Below are 20,619 nucleotides of genomic sequence, written 5' to 3'. Positions count from 1 at the left end.
GAATCAATTAGGTACACAGAAAACTTGTTTAAGCATGAGTTACACAGTACAGTAAGCATGGCCTATGGCAAAAAAACAGTTCATCAAAAGTTACATCAACTTTTCAAATTCATCTGATATTTTCCTTGTTAATATGGTGTGACAAACAATTAAACATTGCACATCTCCTGTTAAAAATATACAAAAAATAACTGCAAACAAAAATGCATTTAGATGCAAAAACAACCACTTTTGATTAGACAAGATAAAAAATTTGTTAACCTAATTGAAATGTCTAAAAATTTGTTTCTATAAAATAAATATCGCCTAAAAAGTAGTCATTTTAAAATCTCTTAAAACATTTTTTACACATATAATATGCAGTCTAAGACATTAAATTCTTACTCCATAAAATCATGCCAGCGATTTTTGGTACAATTATTTCACATTCTGTTAACATCACAGCCTTTCATAGAGATATAAATATCCAAGATCTTTGGGAGGATTTTCTGAGAGAGCAACCTGCAACAAAAGAGAAATGGATATAAAATTAAATTTCTAACTATTCTACACAAAATGACAGAATCACATGTTGATATTATCTCTACTATTTTCTTAGTTTCATGGTATCCATTTAATGAAAGATGTTGATAGTATGTTTGTTTTAGTCGGCCGTTTGGTGTAGTGGTTCAGAACGGACTACTATGCCGAGAGGTCCCGGGTTCGATTCCCGGCCGGGCAGAAATTGAAAATGATGAATTTTAATTTCTGTGACGGGTCTGGGGTTTTCTATGTGTAATATGTATGTATTTACAAAAAAAAAGTATTTAAGTATGTTTATCCCGTCGTCTAGTACCCATAGTACAAGCTTTGCTTAGTTTGGGACTAGAGGCGCAGTGTAAAATGTCCAAGGATATTTATTATTTATATTTATTTATTTATTTATGTTTATGAAGAGTACATACCTTGTTGTCGTTGAATATGACCCAGCGGCCCTCGTGCAGCACGTGGCACACGTAGTGGCCTACCTGCGTCGACGTGCCCATGTGCGAGATGAAGGCGATCAGCTTGTATTCTGAGGAAAACATCATTTTATTAGCTCAGATAATGGCAAACATTGGCATAGTAATTATAGAAGTCTCATGAGTTTTACGACATGACCAACTTTAGAAATTCGTAATCGCGTTGCATGACAGCGTTAAAACAATCGCAACTCACTTTCTGGTCCATCGCGGCACCCGAGCGTGCGGTCGGGCGCGGGCGGCGCGGCGTCGTCGAGCTCGTGCGCGTGGCTGAAGATCCAGTCCACGGCGCGGCCCACGTCGCCGTCTGTGGACGCCAGCGCCTTGGCCGCCTGTGCTCGCGTGAAGCCCATGCTCATGATCTGTTCTACGCTCGCCTCGTCCGCTACTGCTCCAGCGCTGGCTGTTGGAGAAATAACAATGAGCGAAACATAAGATCAAACGCAGTTTCAGCGTTCCAACGTTTCGAGAAACATTTTAATTAACACTGGATTTGCCCCAATGTAGAGTAGGGTCCTTATATCTCGCTAGTGACGTTAGCAGTAGGTCATTAGAGTGGCGCCACAGCCGCACTGTAGACTAAGAATACTAAGATCCTGTTATTCATCAGATTCCTCATTGCATACTTTCCTCATTGGAATGAGAAGACCTTAACCTAATGAGGGCTATCGTTTTTATACTTAACAGTTGGCACCCCTGGCGATTGACAGGACCTTACTCTACAGTGGCGCCATCTTGATGAGTGCAATTGCGATAGTCCTCCTACCACTTTAGCGCTCACCAGCTGGCGCCACTGTCTTCGCTACTAGCAAGTGACAGGACCTTCTACAGTGGCGCTAACTGGTGAGCGCTAAAACGATAGCCCTCATTGAGTCGTAGTTGGACAAGCAGACATGTTCACGCGCAATAAAAATAGGACCAGGATATCCATCATAAATCATACCAGCAGCGGCGCCGGGCGGGTGGAACTCGTTGGCGAAGTCCCAGTCGTTCATGTGCTCCATGAGCCAGTTGGAGGCGGGCTCCATGCCGCTGTTGTTGGTGTAGTACAGCGCCTTCTTGCACGCCTCCACCGGGAAGCCCATCTCTAACTGCAATGGAACAAAGTTTCGAGTTGTTATTTTGTAATTACTGAAACTACATTTCACTGGAATAATTATGGATGCGGGTAATCGGATGTAAATGATATTGCGTTTGTTACTTTGTGTGCTGAAGTATAAATAAATAAAATAAATAAATAAATATTATAGATGACCCACGCTGAACTGTCCCACCAAACTCAAATGACAGGGGGGCGCTACCATCGTTCAACTATGGTTCAACTATGGTTTCCAACCTGGCAAAAATCGGAACCAGCATTCTTGTATTGACGGTGGCGCCCCACTGTCAATGTCATGCATAGGACAGTTCAGTATTTTGGAACTATATGAATGAATGACATGACGTGAATTGGCGTGGGGGAATGTCGTATGACTTTGTACCCTGTTTAATGAACGATTTGTGAACGGCTTATTAGCAGAATGTTCATTTCGCAAAATATCTAGAATGTCGCAAAGATCTCTTCTCATAATGTGTAATTTGCAAGAGCCATTTGAAGGATTAACACATCTCTCATGTTATAATATCGTCAGTCTTCGGCACGAGTAATAAAACAGTTTCGAAGTTTTTTTTTATCCACAACGAGGAAGCTCTTGACCTGTATCTCATCTGAGTGACGATCAAGCCGAAGGTGCAAGCGAGCTTCACCCGGACGGAATCCTCAACTACGGAGGAACTGGCTATCTTACCTCTAACTGCCGGAACACAATAATGCTGTTAACATTGTTGTTATGGCGACAGACTTAGGTAAGATGGTGGTAGCTAGCCAGGCGGACTTAGAACAAGCCCTACCACCAACCAAACCGAACAGAAAAATCTGCACCCACTGGGAATCGAACCCGGCCTCTGCGTCTGAAGCAGGTGGTCTTACCACTAGACCACAGAGGCGGTTGACTTCATGAAGCTACAGTACTTACGAGGTCAGACAGCAGCGATTCGTCGTAGGTAGGCGCAGGTGTGTCGGGCGCCGCGTCGGGCAATGGAGTTTCGCCGGGCTGCAAGCCGCGCCCGCGCAGACAGCCGAGATCCACCTGGATAATGTAAATTAGAAACTTTAGACAATCCTAAAAAACATTCATGCCCGTTTTCACCAACAATCCCTAATTTTAAAGTGACCCCTTTGGTAAAACCCTTTGTTTTCATAGCGGTAATTTCAAAATTAGGGATTGATGGTGAACACGGGCATCAATATTCCAAATCTATACTAATATTATAAACGCGAAAGTAACTCTGTCTGTCTCTCTTTCACGCCTAAACCACTGAACCGATCTTGATGAAATTTGGCATAGAGATAGTTCGAGTCCCGGGAAAGGACATAGGATAGTTTTTATCTCGGTTTTTGAAACAGGGACGCGCGCGATAAAGTTTTTCAGTGCCGCGGGCGGAAAGCTAGTACAGTCACGGAATGAAAAGGTTCGTCAGTTTTCAAATTGATTCCTTCAACGAATCGCGAGCACATAATTATTACCTTTTGAAACTATGTTACAGAATAATCTCGAGTTAGAGAAAATAATCTTTAACTGTTCTTCAGTAAAGTTCAAAATTATTCAGATGAAAGTTGTTTGACGATTTATCTTGTCAAGATTATTATAATTGATAAACTAAAACCTTGTTGGTTCAACCTGCCATTATTATTTCTATTAAATAAAAAAAAAACTACATTTTGTAACATTGCATGGGATAGAAAATTAAACAAGCAAAACCTTATTCGTTAGCAAACGTCATATTTATTTAAATGTTAGCAGCACTGTTTCTTGCACTGTTATATTGGCAGGTTTGACTCTTACAGTACCTAGTGCAAGCGAAAACCGACACTAAGGTGACAAACCTTTTCATTCCGCGACTGTACATGACTAAAATATTTCAGAAGGAATGAATTCTGATGATAGATTCTAAGTTGACACCATGCATTAAATTTGAAGGCAAAACTTATCTTAAAGAAGAATCCAATTAATTTTCAATTAACCTTTAAATACGATAGTACCTCCGAAAAAAAGTAGCATAGGCTAAAAAGTAAGGTCATAGCTTGTATTGGCGGCGTCAACTGTTGCCATTCTGATGGAAATCGATAGAGAATTTATCTGATAAAGACCAAGACCAACAACAGCACTAGCTACAAAACTGCAAACTTTACGAACCTCCCATGGCATATCGACAGCCACATCAAGCTTTGCGGGCGTCCAGTCCTCCTTGATGGTGAACTTCTTCAGCTGGATCAGCAGGTAGTCCGGGAATGTGGCGAGCCGTGTGATTCTGAAATAGTCGCATATTTAGTTGCATAAGTTTGAAGCCTCAAAATCGGAGTCGCCGTGAGATAATAAATTCATAGATCTAGGGACGTAGCTACCGCCGTATCATGGGTACATGGGGACCTTTTTAGGGTTCCGTAGTTTTATAGAACAACCGCCCAACAAATTTTGATACGGTGTCACACTGCCAGATGTAATGGTGACGTGATATTTACTTACTAGGACCACCAACAGCAACAATATGTTGTTGTTTATGTTATTTTTCAGTATTTTTGTGTCTACAACTCACTTGTGGGCGGTGACCTTCTTGTTGACGGCGCTACTGCCAGATGATATGGTGACGTTGTGATATTTACTCACTAGGACCACCAACAGCAACAATATGTTGTTGTTTATGTAATTTTTCAGTATTTTTGTGTCTCCAACTCACTTGTGGGCGGTGACCTTGTTGACGGCGCTACTGCCAGATGATATGGTGACGTTGTGATATTTACTTACTAGGACCACCAACAGCAACAATATGTTGTTGTTTATGTTATTTTTCAGTATTTTTGTGTCTCCAACTCACTTGTGGGCGGTGACCTTCTTGTTGACGGCGCTGCTGAAGAACTGCTCCACGCTCTCCTCCTTCATGAAGCTGTCCAGGCACGCCGCGAACGGGATGTGCGGCCGCACCACCAGCGACGGGTCGCTGCAACCACAAACAATAATATGGTCACCTGTTGCACTTATGCAGCTTACTATTTTATTTATTTTACCAATGGTCCGTGACCCTCACTCGGCATGGGGCACACTGAAAACCAGCGCCGTGGCCTTCGTCACCGTGAGCCACGGCATATGCTGAGTGGGGTCCCGTTGCAGTGGACATCTTGTTGGTGAATGGGTGGCACTGCTCAGTTTACTCTTGTTTTTATTTTTTCTTCTTCCATTATTGTGTGCCACTGTCATGTCTATGTAATTGCCTGTATTTGTGTGATGTCCATTGTAATAAATGTATCTTTCTTTCTTTCTTTGTATTACATGGACACTATCTACATAGTCGTGTGAGCCGCGCAATGCATGCTTTACAGAGAGTGAAGATCGCTTCCTACCGATAAGACTCGGAAGTTGTATCTTTTTACGATTTATGTTGCCGGAGATTATCACTTTCCTCGAAGTAAATAAAAGGGTTTCTTTCTATCATTACCTGATACAGATTGTCCTTTGGGCTATAGAGAAAACTATGATGTATATGGGTCATTTCGGGTCGAGTGCTATGGCGACAACAGTACACGCAAATTGTGGGCGCATAAATGGGCACCGTTGACGCTCGGGCTAAGGCCATTATTGTATTGTTATCAATACACGCACGATTTGGACACGTATGTCCTGGACTGCGCACGGAGCCGGAGCCTCTTGTATTCTTTGACGACGTCGGCGTTGGCACTGGGTGCCGCAAGTGTTAAGGACGGCGCTAGTGACGGTACACTGGATCCAGCGTAGATGGCGCTGTCCGCTCGCTGTGCATTATATGCTAGAGACTAGCGAGTGACGCACAGTAAAGCTTCAACCACACTTACATGTACTGCCACTGGCCTCGGCCTGCGCATTGAGCCTCTTGTATTCTTTGACGTCGGCGTTGGGACTGGGTGTAGTAAGTGTTATGGACGGTATACTAAAACCCGGTCCGTGAGCACGTAGAATTTTGTCCAATGACCCCAAGCTACCCATCCTTATCGCTCGCGCGTAATTATATTGCTGTCGCGACTGTGCGACTGGCACCCGCAGTGAGTGTGCGAGCGCGACAGCAACATAATTACGCGCGAGCGATAAGGATGGGTAGCTAGGGGTCATTGGACAAAATTGTACGTGCTCACGGACCGGGCTTTAGCTGGCGCTAGTGACACTTGGACAAGTGACGAGCTGTGTACTCACAGGCGCTGCCCGCTCGCTTCGGCCTGCGCGCGGCGTCGCTCGTACTCTCTCACAGCGTCAGCATTAGACGCGGCGTGCAGCGCCACTGGCACCGGCAAGTGGTGCTCGGGCCGCGTGGTGTAGCGCACGTTGCCGGACTCTGTGCACTGAACGCGCTCTTCGACCGCGAACTTGAGGCAGTCAGCCGGGTTCGCCTTGTGGCGGCTGTGGCGCTGTTCGGACAAAGGTTCTTGGTGTCACTCTAATACGAGATAAGAGAAATGCTAATCTTACCACAGAATAATAAATACTACGTACAGGTTTACTTCGCGAAGGTATTTAAAAAAAGAATATGCTCAATTTAATTAACAATATGGTGTAATTTAGCCGCCATAGCAGCCATAGGGCTGACTTCGGTAAAATGATGTGTGACGTGAGGTGCCATCGCGCTTGTTTTGTTTTCGATGTAAACTCGCGGAGATGAACAGGCAAGTGGGTCTAGACAAAGTGCAAATTATAATCGCAAACCAGTCGAAAAGTGGTCGAAAAGCCCCTTTTTTGTATGGAGTTTTGACGGATTCGATTTTCGATTCGATCAAAAAGTGCGTTTTGTCTAGGGGGGCTGATCTTACTTAGGAATTTTCCTGAATGAGTCGTCATAATATGCTGTTTTTAAAAATATTATTTTTAGGCGTGTCGACATTGCAAAGCGAGCAAGTCTAGTGATGGGCAGACGCTTTAACCTCGCGAGCCAAATTGAAATTAAACGAGGCTGCCTCTGGATTTGTTCAAAACTCGGGAGAAGCATCGCAATGTCGATACACGCTTTCATAAAATCGTCGTCATTGTCGAACGACGGATTGAAAATCTATTGATAAAAAACGACGAGAAGAACACGACTGTAAACTGCGTTAGAATGATCACTTCCGCCGGTGTTTGATTCTGTAGCTTCGATATGTTTATTAATTTAAAAAAATAGTAGTCTTTTAAGGAGCTACTTTAATGCCCAAAAACAGATTAGGCGGATGAAACAATGTGACGTTGTTCGACGACGACGACGAAATATGGTCAGCATTACATAAGTACAGTCGCCGGCATAGCAAATGCAACAGATTTTTTGCAATATCACCAATACAAATCCATAAATGCACCACAAGAAAAACAATAAAGCAAAAGAACGCGGACACATTCACGTGGCAATTTCAATGTCATTATTTATTTTTCAATTAGGGTTTTCGCGAATGAAAAATCCGCCAGATGGCAATACGTAGACGCGAGGTCCAAATGCTGCATGATTGGTTATTGTTCGAGCACCTTCGGCTGCCCTCGGCTGCTCTCGGCCCAGAGGCGCGGGCGCGCGGCACCCGCGGCGATCGGCCGCCCACTTCACCTCACGCCACCGCAGACACCGCGCGCGCTCCCTTGTTTATAATTGCCAACTAAACTGTCATTAACGTAGTTTCTTTCAATAAACCTGTAATACAGTCCACTACGTTCTTCATTTCATCAATTCCCGGTCGAGGCCCCTACAGTTATTTTTGACATGACATTGACAGATATGTCAAAATCCACCAATTACACAGCAGTCAGACCCCACATCCACGTCCCGCCATCTAGCGGATCTTTCATTCGCGAAAACCCTCATTGAATTTTCTTACCTCAACAAGCGTGAGCAGATGCAGATAGAACTCGTGTGCGTCCTGCTGCCGTTTGGTGGCGAATTCGGCGTGCGCCTTGCCCACTAACTGTCGGAACATATGCGGAGCCACGCCGGCCTGCGTGCCCTCTGCTTCGGGGATCGAATAGCGCCCGGAGAGGAGCCCTACGCCTAGTTTCGCGCTGTGGAACGAAGAGACAATGAAATACCGCAAAAAAAAGAGTACATTGTTGCAATGAGGGCTATCGTTTTAGCGCTCACCAGTTAGCGCCACTGTAGAGTAATGTCCTGTCACTTGCTAGTAGCGAAGACAGTGGCACCAACTGGTGAGCGCTAAAGTGGTAGGAGGACTATCGCATTTGCACTCATCAAGATGGCGCCACTGTAGAGTAAGGTCCTGTCAATCGCCAGGGGTGCCAACTGTTGAAGTATAAAAACGATAGCCCTCATTCGAATGAGCTTTACGAAGCCACGCCGGCCTGCGTGCCTTCTGCTTCGGGGATAGAATAATGCCCGGAGAGGAGCCCTACGCCTAGTTTGGCGCTGTGGAAGGAAGAGACAATGAAATACTGCAAAAAAGGGTATATTGTTGCAATGAGGGCTATCGTTTTAGCGCTCACCAGTTAGCCGTTTGGTGTAGTGGTTCAGAACGGACTACTATGCCGAGAGGTCCCGGGTTCGATTCCCGGCCGGGCAGAAATTGAAATGATAATTTCTGTGACGGGTCTGGGCGTGACTATGTATAATATTTATGTATTTAAAAAAAAAGTAAGTAGTATATCCGTTAAGCTAGCACCCATAACACAAGCATTAAGTTGCTTACTTTGGGGCTAGCTGGCGCTGTGTAGAATTGTCCAAAGATTATTTATAGTTAGCGCCACTGTAGAGTAAGGTCCTGTCACTTGCTAGTAGCGAAGACAGTGGCACCAACTGGTGAGCGCTAAAGTGGTAGGAGGACTATCGCATTTGCACTCATCAAGATGGCGCCACTGTAGAGTAAGGTTCTGTCAATCGCCAGGGGTGCCAACTGTTAAGTATAAAAACGATAGCCCTCATTCGAATGAGCTTTACGAAGCAACGCCGGCCTGCGTGCTCTCTGCTTCTGGGATGGAGTAGCGCCCGGAGAGGAGCCCTACGCCTAGTTTGGCGCTGTGGAACGAAGAGACAATGAAATATTGCAAAAAAGGGTATAGTTGGTGCAATTCGAATGAGCTTTACGAGCGCTTTTACATTAGGGCGTGAGTAGCGCGACTGCAGCGTTTTTATAATGTGAAGGCATGGATTCGCTGCATTCTGGGAGTGGGTAGTCAATGCGAAAAAACGCTCAACGGTTGGAATGTGCAGGTGTCAAAATGTCCATACGGACCGGCTGTCAGTGTGGCAAAAAGTATGAACGTCAAAAAGTCCCAGTCAAAATGTACATTATTACCATGGTTACAATGGTTTAGTGACAAATGGTACACATCACAAAATACAAGTACAACAAAAGGTGTGATAGATAAAATGATCAACTGATATATTGTGCTCATGATTTAATTAATAAAATTAAATATCAAAATTTTCAATGATCTTGTAGTCAAGCCAATAAATATTTTTTGGACATTTTTACCTTGATGCATTTAAACACGTGTTCACATTATAGTCTTTTTCACGTAAGATGATTCGTATGACGTTTCGAGTTTGAAAGTTATAGAGATGTCACATAACTAAACCATAGCGATTTATCTATCGATTTTTTTCTAAGAGTTAGTAAAACCTACTTTTAGATAAATATTTTGTATAGGTGTTATTTAACAAAAAACATGTTTTTTTTAATTACAAATATTATTGAAACATTTTTTATTGATAATATTCAAATTCCATAGACTTCATGTTCAAAAAAACGATTCCTAAAAAGTACTGGTTCTATTTCTTTAAATTAAAAACTTTAATTTATTTTCAATGCGCTTATTAAAGTCAACAATCGAAAAATATAGTTGATTTTTGTGATGTTTTTAATAACTTAGTATTCACTGCAATCGATTAATGAACCGCGGAAATAATCGATTTTGTTATTCAACAAATACCCCAGCACTAAATCTATTCCGTTTCACACATTGCGTACATTAAATAAAAAATATTTTTACATCGTATTTAATTAAAATATAATCAATAGACTCAGATTTTACTATATATTTCAAGACAAGTAGTTAATTATTTTTTTATTATATTGCTGATAAAATACAAATATTTTTTCAAGAATATTCTGCGTATGTAGTATGCGTAATATGAATAACCTTAAAGTGTCATACGGATCATCTTAGGTGAAAAAGACTATAGCTATTATACAATAAGACGCTTGTTCGAATAAACCCGAAGACATTTTAACTTCAGATCATTTTAACCATTGCTCATTTCGACGTTCATACTTTTTGCCACTCTGACAGCCGGTCCGTATGGACATTTTGACACCTGCACATTCCAACCGTTGAGCGTTTTTTCGCATTGACTACCCACTCCCAGAATGCTAATTTTCAGGGTTAAACAAAAAATATTTTTGTAACACAAAACGGTTTCATAAGGTCCAGAACACACGGTGAAACTCAATTGCAACGAAACTGCAATTTCTATTTACTTTTGAGTTGCATCTAAGTTTCTGCCATAGATTCCGTTGAGAGATCACACATGACGCGACCATTTCAAACCGGTTTCAAACTGGTTTGTAATGGTAACTAGAAGTTGCAGTTTCGTTGCAATGAGGGCTTTCGCGATTGAAAAATCCGCCAGATGGCAATACGTAGACGCGAGGTCCAAATGCTGCGTGATTGGTGGATTTTGATATCTGTCAATGTCATGTCAAAAATAACCAATCATGCAGCATTTGGACCTCGCGTCTACGTATTGCCATATGGCGGATTTTTCAATCGCGAAAACCTTCATTACGTTTCACCGTGTGTTCTGGGCCTAAATGTAATCTCATAACAAGTTCTTACGTCTGGACGTTGAAGTCATTCACGGGATCTTCCGGGAACGTGGCGAATAGTTCTGGCGCGCCTTCTACATAGCGCCGAACGAAGTCCGGCATGCGGAACAGGACCTATGAAGCAGCCAATTTTTAAATGTTAGACCATAGCTAGAAGCTAAAGTGGCATGTCTAAACTTTTAGTGAAAATGATCTTCAATAGGGTCTTACACCTTTTTTTGTTTGTTTACTAATGGAGTGACGTCACTGCGGATCCGTCATGGCGGATGGGCGTTTTAGACATTTGAAGAACAGATTTGAAAAAAAGATGCGTTTTTAAAAGTGAATTTAAAAATTCTATTTGCACTTTTATGTAAAACTAGCTGACCCAGCGAACTTTGTTCCGCCTTAATGGCAATAAATAAGCAGACTTTTTTTTAAATTTCGAACGGGATAAAAAGTATCCTATGCCCTTCTCCTGGCTCTAAACTACCTCCCTGACAATTTTCAGCTAAATCGGTTTAGCCGTTCTTGAGTTATAAGTGGAGTAACTAACACGACTTTCTTTTATATATATAGAATATCAACGTTTCCCGTTTAGTTTTTATGAAAGCTATTAAAGACATGCATTTTTATATTTTTTCTTACATGGGGTGAAATACCCTATTGTTTATTTCAGAGATGACATTACGATTACAAACTTTAGTCATTCATGGGGGATAGCGGGGGCATCCTTGACATCTTTGTCGCACAGAAACGGCTTGGCGTTGCATTCAAGAGCGATGTGTAGTGCCCGCCGTGATAACAATGTGACAAGTGGTTATTGCGTGCCGTTACTGACTCTAGCCTGTTTACAGCAGCTATTAAAGTCAGGTTGCCGAGCTCGTACAATTTCGTCCAATGACCCCAAGCTAACCGCCCTTATCGCTGGCGCGTAATTATATTGCTGTCGCGAATGTGCGACAGACGGCCGCAGTGAGTCAGAAATATAATTACACGCAAGCGATAAAGATGGGTAACTTGGGGTCATTGGACGAAATTCTACGAGCTCGGCGACCGGACTTTAGCAGATCAGTATACTACCTGCGTTGGGGCAGGAAAGTTCTCGAGTGGCGACCACGGGCTGGAAGACGTAGCGTGGGCAGGCCTCCTACTAGGTGGACCGACGATCTGGTAAAGGTCGCGGGAAGAGCCTGGGTGCGGGCAGCGCAGGACCGTTCATTGTGGAAAACCTTGGGGGAGGCCTTTGTCCAGCAGTGGACGTCATTTGGCTGAAACGATACTACCTGCACGACGCTGTTGATGTAGCAGGAGTTGCCGAGGTTGCTGAGCCCAGTGAGCGCGGGCCCGTGCAGGGGCCGCAGCTCGCTGCCCGACTCTTGGAGCGTGTTCCATTCACCAGTGCGCTGGTTCAGCTCCAATTCTAGCTCCACCATGGATTTGTCCGTCTGCAGGTTACAATGGATTAGTTTGTAACTGAAGATAAATAGTATGAGCGGCGCAGTGGTATTATAATAGCCGGTGTAGTGGTTCGAAACGGACTACTATTCCGGAGGTTGCGGGTTCGATTCCCGCACAGTGCAAACATTTGTGTGCATGAACATACTTACGTATTTGTCTTGGACTGGGTGTTTTCTATGTATAATAAGTATGTATTTAAAAAAAATATTTAAGTATGTTTATATCCGTTGTCTAGTACCCATAGTACAAGCTTTGCTTAGTTTGGGACTAAAAGCGCAGTGTAAAATGTCCAAAAATATTTTCATTATTTATTAAGTGGTCAAAACGCGTGAAATAGGCGGGCGCACGCGACGGGAGGAAAGTTTTATCTTATACGTTTTCACCATTAATCCCTAATTTTTAAGTGACCCCTATGGCAACACTTAACAGGAAATTTGTTTTCAAAGGGATCACTTAGGGATTGATGGTGAAAACGGGCATAAAGTACTTTTGGCTAGCGTTCTTTCGGAAGGTATGGCCATAGCCATCTCGTTCTTTCATAACAGCGCGAATCTATTTTAGAATACAAACGAAACGAGATCATGATTTTATAATGCCTTTACAGTCACCTTTAGGCAAGCTATATAGAGTTCAAATTACCTTCTGCAGCTGCTGAATGTTGATCCCAAAGTGCCTCTCCACTGCCAGGCGATAATAACCTTTATGCACTTCACACAGAGTTCAACTTACCTTCTGCAGCTGTTGAATATTAATTCCAAAATGCTTCAGATGCTCGGCGAGGTTAGGGTCTTCTACCATGTCGTCTTCAGCTTACGAGTACACGTTTCCTTTGCCGTCCGTCATGATGGTGCCTCTCCACTGCCAGGCGATAATAACCTTTATGCACTTCACACAGAGTTCAAATTACCTTCTGCAGCTGCTGAATGTTGATCCCAAAGTGCTTCAGATGCTCGGCGAGGTTAGGGTCTTCTACCAAATCGTCTTCAGCGTACGAGTACACGTCTCCTTTGCCGTCTTTCGTGATTGTGCTTCTCCACTGCCATGGGATAATAACCTTTATGCACTTTCCACAGAGTTCAAATTATCTTCTGCAGCAGCTGAATGTTGATCCCAAAGTGCTTCAGATGCTCGGCGAGGTTAGGGTCTTCTACCAAATCGTCTTCAGCGTACGAGTAAACGTCTCTTTTGCCGTCATAATGGTCCCCCGCTTCACTGCTAAGGGATAATACCCTTTAAGCAAACTGCATAGAGTTCAAAATACCTTCTACAGCTGCTGAATGTGAGTCCCAAAGTGCTTCAGATGCTCGGCGAGGTTAGGGTCTTCTACCAAGTCGTCTTCAGCGTACGAGTAAACGTCTCCTTTGCCGTCTGTCGTGATGGTGCCTCTCTATTGCCAGGGGATTATAACCTTTATGCACTTTACACAGAGTTCAACTTACCTTCTGCAGCTGCTGAATGTTAATTCCGAAATGCTTCAGATGCTCGGCGAGGTTAGGGTCTTCTACCAAATCGTCTTCAGCGTACGAGTAAACGTCTCTTTTGCCGTCATAATGGTTCCCGGCTTCACTGCTAAGGGATAATACCCTTTAAGCAAGCTGCATAGAGTTCAACTTACCTTCTGCAGCTGTTGGATATTAATCCCAAAGTGCTTCAGATGCTCGGCGAGGTTAGGGTCTTCTACCATGTCGTCTTCAGCGTACGAGTACACGTCTCCTTTGCCGTCCGTTGTAATGGTGCCCAATTTCACTGCTAATGGGTAGCCGGTCTCGCGGTAATGTTCCACCTGGAGGAATAAAATGAGACTTATTAGGGACAAAAGTTTCAGTTTCAGAGTACAAACGAGAATAATACAAGAAATATTTATGGAGTTAGTTTACAGATAAATGTTTGGCATCATTGTTCGTTCGTTCGTTCGTTTCAGCCAAATGACGTCCACTGCTGGACAAAGGCCTCCCCCAAGGATTTCCACAATGAACGGTCCTGCGCTGCCCGCATCCAGGCTCTTCCCCGTAGGTCTAAGTTGAGCCTAACTTCGAACCCTACAGGAGATTTATAATGAAAAACTGCATTTTTGAACTGGTTATATTATTACAGCAAGACTAAGATGCGCGCGCGATGGTCGTACGGAATGAGTGAGCGGCGGCCGCGGTTGCGGCAGCGTATTTATGTGTAGGCGCGGGGACCCCGCGCTCCCCCGCCGATGCGCCCTCTGTTGTCATCACTAGTTCTAAAATGTTGTTATTGGCTTTGTGACGTTTCTTGGGGGACGCTTAGGTCTAGCAGTGCGTACAAAAAAGCCTAATACAACCAACCGCGTGGTCGTTCCCGCCCGAGCCGTCGAAGTAGCGGCGGCCGCACAGGATGGCGAACTATTGAAGCTAGGAATTGGATGAAAAAAGTGGGACAATACGCGTTGTGGGGAAAGCTTACGTTCTACAATATGGTTATTGACTTTGTGACGTTTCTTGGGGGACGCTTAGGTCTAGCAGTGTGTACTCAAAAACCTAGTAATACCAAACGCGTGGTCGTTCCCGCCCGAGCCGTCGAAGTAGCTCGCACTTGGAGCACTTCCAGCCAGAAGGCGGCACCTTCACGCCGTTGTCTAGCTACTTGAGGTTCCCTGCGTGGCTGGAGTGACAATGTAACACTGACCGCGTGGTCGTTCCCGCCCGAGCCGTCGAAGTAGCTCGAACTGGGAGCACTTCCAGCCAGACGGCGGCTCCTTCACGCCGTCGTCTAGCTACTTGAGGTTCCCTGCCTGGCTGGAGTGACAGTGTAACACTGACCGCGTGGTCGTTCCCGCCCGAGCCGTCGAAGTAGCTCGCACTGGGAGCACTTCCAGCCAGAAGGCGGCACCTTCACGCCGTCGTCTAGCTACTTGAGGTTCCCTGCGTGGCTGGAGTGACAATGTAACACTGACCGCGTGGTCGTTCCCGCCTGAGCCGTCTAAGTAGAGGCGGCCGCAATGCATGAAAAAGCTGGATGAAAAAATGGAAGATCGCGCTTTCATTTCAGTTACGTATTTGTTGCGTTCTTTGGGGGAGAATACAAGCCTGTTTAGGACTAGCAGTGTGTACTCAAAAACCTAGTTATACCAACCGCGTGATCGTTCCCGCCCAAGCCGTCGAAGTAGCTCGCACTTGGAGCACTTCCAGCCAGACGGCGGCATCTTCACGCCGTCGTCTAGCTACTTGAGGTTCCCTGCGTGGCTGGAGTGACAGTGTAACACTGACCGCGTGGTCGTTCCCGCCCGAGCCGTCGAAGTAGCACGCACTTGGAGCACTTCCAGCCAGAAGGCGGCAGCTTCACGCCGTTGTCTAGCTGCTTCAGGTTCCCTGCGTGGCTGGAGTGACAGTGTAACACTGACCGCGTGGTCGTTCCCGCCCGAGCCGTCTAAGTAGCGGCGGCCGCAATGCATGAAAAAGCTGGATGAAAAAATGGAAGATCGCGCTTTCATTTGTGGGGGTTACGTGTTTGTGGCGTTCTTTGGGGGTGAATACAAGCCTGTATAGGTCTAGCAGTGTGTACTCAAAAACCTAGTAATACCAACCGCGTGGTCGTTCCCGCCCGAGCCGTCGAAGTAGCGGCGGCCGCACAGGATGGCGCCGTCCGTGAGGTTGAGCCACAGGTTGTTGGTGAGCTCGCACTTGGAGCACTTCCAGCCAGACGGCGGCACCTTCACGCCGTTGTCTAGCTGCTTCAGGTTCCCTGCGTGGCTGGAGAAAGACAAAAGTGGTGTTAGTTTACCAGATATAGTGATAAAAGTGACCACATTGCACTTTGATAAACAATACCAACTAAAGTCCGGTCGTCGGGCACATAGAATTTCGTCCAATGACCCCAAGCTTCCCATCCTTATCGCTGTCGCGACTGTGCAACGGGCGGCCGCAGTGAGTGCGCGCGAGCGATAAGGATAGCTCGGGGTCATTGGACGAAATTCTATGTGCTCGGCGATCGGATTTTAGATATCACACTTCTCAAGTGCGCTCTTATTTCCCGATACGTAATTTTTGAGCTGACCCGGTATCTAGTTGGCATTGTTGATCAAATACGTTGCTTTCGACGATGACGTTAATGTCAAAAATTGGCATCACTAGCAGCTGACATGACCCTACTTTACAGTGGCCTAATCTTGGTGATTGCAAATGCGATAGTCCTGTTACCGCTTTAGCGCCATTTAACGTCACTGTCTTCGCCACTAGCAAGTGACAGTGACCTTACTCTACAATGGCGCCAACTGGTGAGCGCTAAAAGATAGCTCTGGCAATCTTTTTATGAACTGTCAATGGGACTCTCATTAATTTTGTTACAGTATAAAGTGTGAACTATGACGTAAGTTGCTAAAGAAATTGTAATTCTAAACTTACACGGACACTTGTCGAGTCTCGCCGTCCCAGGTGCCCTGTAGAGCATTCATCTCGGCGATTTTGAACGGAGACTCCGCGTCGATCACAGCCTGAACTGACTTTTTCACCTGCAAAAAGCACTCAAACTTGAAATACATCTTCATGTCAACTACATAGCAATTGAAGACTTCTTTTAATTGCGTCTAAGTATCAAAGCGTCGCTCTATAGGTTCTCAAGATGAATGAGATAGTGAGAGCTTTGCAAAAAGTAACAGTGCCGGCTATCTACAGTCCGGGTATTACGGTACGACGGTAGACAATCAGATTAAACAATTTTGTTGCAAAATAAAGTCAATTGCAACTATAGTTGTTGCAATTCGCGAAGGCGAGTGAGCTTGATGTTGAGTGATGAACTATAACTGCACTTTACAAGTCACGATAGGGTGGGAATGGCCGAATTGACTTCCAAGGAACGCCCCCGCCGCCGCTGTAGTTTAGAACGAGGGGTTAGCTTGAGCTGTGGTTTAATCAAGGAATCTTACCACATCAGGCAGTTCTGGGTTAGGCCAGGCATAGGTGTGGAATCCAGGCAGAACTACCACCTCATAGTGGTCGGTGTATGTGAACTTAGGCCGCCCGCACTCGGGGTCGAAGCCGCCCTCCACTCCGATGGCCAGACGTGTGATTTTCTTCTCGGGCCCGTCGCCGGTCTGCTCTGGTTCTGGCACCTGTGTATTTTTGTGAAATAACGTGATAACATTAACTAGTACTTAGTTTCAAAATCAAAATCAATTGGTTTGGATGGAAGTAGCTATACTCGACGCAGGCTCGTGGCAGGCGGGGCCTTAAGTAATTTTTGAAACAGGTGTACACTCGCCAATATTTTATTTAACAACAACGCTGTGCCTGCCTCTGTGTGAAGTCACCCATAACCAGTGTGAGTGCGAAAGAGAAAATGATATGCACTCTTTTATTATTACACCGCCTGCCATGAGTCTTTGAGCCGAGTATAAAATTCTTGCAGCATACAAACTGGCAAAAAATGAAGTACTAAGTTTTTGCAGCACTGAGTGCCTTGGCAATACTTGGCATGTCTGAAAAAAATTCGCGATTGCTTCGTTCAGTTTTAAGAAAGGCATGAGCAAAATTGAATGGTATAAAAATAGAAGAAGAAAATGTTAAATGTTCTGAAGATGAACTGTGCAGTTACCGGTTTTTTCTCCCTCTGTATGTGTAGGAAAACCGCATTCCCTGTCTTCTGGAAGTACTGCTCGACATAGTTGCGGCCAAACCCGAGGAACGAGACGAGAGACACGTAGATACCGGTCTCGGATTCCTGAAACAACAACAAAAATAATTTTAAGAGTACAAGTATATCAATTAATGTTTGTTCTAGTATCAATTCATAAGATCAATACCATTTTACAGTTAGGAATGAAAGTATACTGTGTAGTTTAAAAAGTGCCCCCATAATTAGCATAAAGATAAGAGTTCATATCACCCCAAAGCAAAACATGCAAAGCATAAGGGCACACTTTTGCCATTTTCTCCGAAACTGCCGCAACAAGCAGACGACAATGTTGAACTCTACCGACTTGTACTTAGGCGCTTTTCTAATACTATGTGGATTCTCATTGAGTTTGTTTAATTTGAGTCGAGTAATCAAAAGAAACAAGTTCTCATCTGTGCTGCTGTCAGAAAATGTACTTCTTATGTGCATCGGAATAGCGTTCGTTTCTCGCGCGATACACGAATCGAACCTCGAAAATGTTCAAGCGTTCGAAATGGATGAGCGCGCACCGGCGATCACCAGCCGTGGGGAGTCTAAACAATGCACTATTTGGTCGGCCATAATGAGTTACGGGCCATTAGTCGTGTCGTTCGTAAACAGTTTTGTAAGCCTAGTTATAGACAACTACCTACATTATACTATGATGCAGGAAATAGCAGAAAAGGAAAACACAGACCAGGATTTACGTGAACGGACCATAAATGGAAGGTTTGAATTCAAGAATTTCTTTTTATTTTGGAAAAGATACTTCTCACAGATAGCAATTGCACTGCAGTGGATTTTGCCGATTCTGCTTGGATTATTCATGTACCCAATGGGTGTGAATGAGAAAATGCTGCCAATGGGCGAACAGCGGAGTGATACATGCATGGCAATGATTTCTTTGAGCAACGAAACTTGTAATTTTTTTGAAACTTTTGCCATAAACAACACTCTGGGACTTCGTAAGCATAAGCCAACCGATTATTTGATTGCTTTTGATGATAATGATCAAAATATTTATGGAAATAGAAGTGTTCAAATCAACTCTGTGGTGGACAATTTATACAGATTAATAAATAGCATGCAAAATAACACCGTTGGCAATGTAACTGTGATAAGTTCTCCGATATATCGACAGCCAAAATCTGAAGTAATGTGTACAAAAGTGTGCTATATTGATAACAGTAAAATGTTATTATACATGTTTGCATTGGCCATTGTTAGTTATTTTGTACCGATTACCATTTCTACAATTATATTGACTAAGATAAATTTAATTGACACTAAAAGGCCAAATGAAAAGTTGTATGTGAGTCGAGAATTGATCTATAATTTGTTATTTTGGACTCCCGTGATGTTGGATTCATTTTTGTCGTTGATATTATGCTCGTACTCCATGAATGGAATGAAATCGTCTCTAATTACTACCATTGCTAATGTATACCAAGCTGTCAAGAATTTCATGAACACAAAATATTTCAAAGACAATACAATAACACCGGTTTAATTTTACTTTGTAGACAAAAATGTTAAGGTGTTAACTTCTTTAAAAAATATTTATACCTAATAAAATACAGAAACAACAGGGCTAATATTTTTTTTCCTCTAAATATCTGATAGTAAGTAGAACAGCTATTTGCAAAAGTTAGATTACTGCAAGTCTAGGGTCTACTGTACTTGTCACTACCTAAAATTATAAGGAGAGAAACAGTTATAATGTCTGGGCGTTCATGGAAGACCAGCGTCTTAGCATAATCTACTGAGATGCAGATGCTATAACACCATGCTTTTAGTATCTTCAGTATTATCAGTGGCACACCTTTTCAGTATCATTGTAACATGTACACATTCTTAAAAACTGTTGATTAAGTGTATTGTTGATGACAGTGAATAAACATTTTTTGGTCAGAGGGTAGGGTTTCATTCTTTCTTTCTAATAAGAAATTAACCAAACAAAACCAAATTATATTAGTATTTTTTTTTCAAAGAAATTAACAAATCAAATTTTATTAAGGTAGGTTTAGATTGCATTACTTTTGATTTTCATTGTTATAATTAGATTTAAGGATTTCTATTAGATGATAAGACCTTAGGATAAGACAAAATATTTCAGGCGTGGGCGATAACATTGGTAATACTGGACATTTTATAGTTAAAATCTGAAGAAATATTGTTATTATTTTAACTAATTACTATCTAAGTTCTATTTACCGGCAATAAGAATATAACTAAATGAGAGGTTAGAAAGTAAGCAGTACATTTTGCAACTCACCGGATTGTCGAAAGAATAAACACATTCGTCTTTGTAAATCAGCTGCTGAGGCCCAGGTATTTTTATTTTAGATAAATGTGGAGTCAACAGGTCCAATGACGCCATTATATCTTAAAACTATTGATGCTTTATGTGAAGAACAAAAATGCGATGCGAGATCTAACAAATCAACGACGACGCCGAAAATATTTAATCAAAATGCAAGAAGACCACAATCAAACAAGACAAGCAAAATTTTACTTTATATTTTTTAATTTCACGGTTCTGGAAGCTAGTCAATTTAGCCAAATATAGTGATGTTTCTGAAATTGAATATTCTGATTGGTGTGTCCCTATTTTTTAGTCGATAACTCGATACAACACTCGTTTACTTCGCATTTGCGTGTGACACAGCATTCACCCTTTTCGCCATTGCCACATCAGTCAGT

The 20,619-nt window shown here is 43.3% G+C and overlaps 1 protein-coding gene across 1 annotated transcript; it reads right to left on the bottom strand.

Annotated features, from left to right (window-relative positions):
- Positions 1-131: 131 nt before the first annotated feature.
- Usp5 (ubiquitin specific protease 5) lies at positions 132-20,445 on the bottom strand. Its single transcript, XM_028311154.1, has 17 exons — positions 20,192-20,445; positions 17,857-17,982; positions 17,189-17,374; positions 16,668-16,774; positions 15,851-16,016; positions 13,916-14,083; positions 12,126-12,287; positions 10,871-10,974; positions 7,900-8,080; positions 6,263-6,474; positions 4,917-5,039; positions 4,238-4,352; positions 3,017-3,130; positions 1,945-2,092; positions 1,198-1,404; positions 945-1,054; positions 132-501 (listed from the first exon to the last, which is right to left on the bottom strand). Exons 1-17 carry the CDS (start codon positions 20,294-20,296, stop codon positions 439-441), a joined length of 2,397 nt encoding a protein of 798 aa, XP_028166955.1. The 5' UTR covers positions 20,297-20,445; the 3' UTR covers positions 132-438.
- Between the last annotated feature and the right edge of the window lie 174 nt (positions 20,446-20,619).

Source organism: Ostrinia furnacalis, unplaced genomic scaffold (assembly GCF_004193835.3).
Source record: "Ostrinia furnacalis isolate ACB-3 unplaced genomic scaffold, ASM419383v2 OfSCF3210, whole genome shotgun sequence".
NCBI classification, from domain to species: Eukaryota; Metazoa; Arthropoda; class Insecta; order Lepidoptera; family Crambidae; genus Ostrinia; species Ostrinia furnacalis.
Note: the sequence above shows the minus strand (reverse complement) of the source record. Positions and strands in the feature narration are given on the sequence as shown.

Coding starts and splice junctions, on each gene's coding strand:
- Usp5 (XM_028311154.1), bottom strand. CDS start 20,296: ATGGCGTCATTGGACCTGTTGACTCCACATTTATCTAAAATAAAAATA. Junction 17,983..20,191: donor TTTATTCTTTCGACAATCCG/GTGAGTTGCAAA, acceptor TTGTTGTTTCAG/GAATCCGAGACCGGTATCTA. Junction 16,017..16,667: donor GAGACTCGACAAGTGTCCGT/GTAAGTTTAGAA, acceptor GTCTTTCTCCAG/CCACGCAGGGAACCTGAAGC.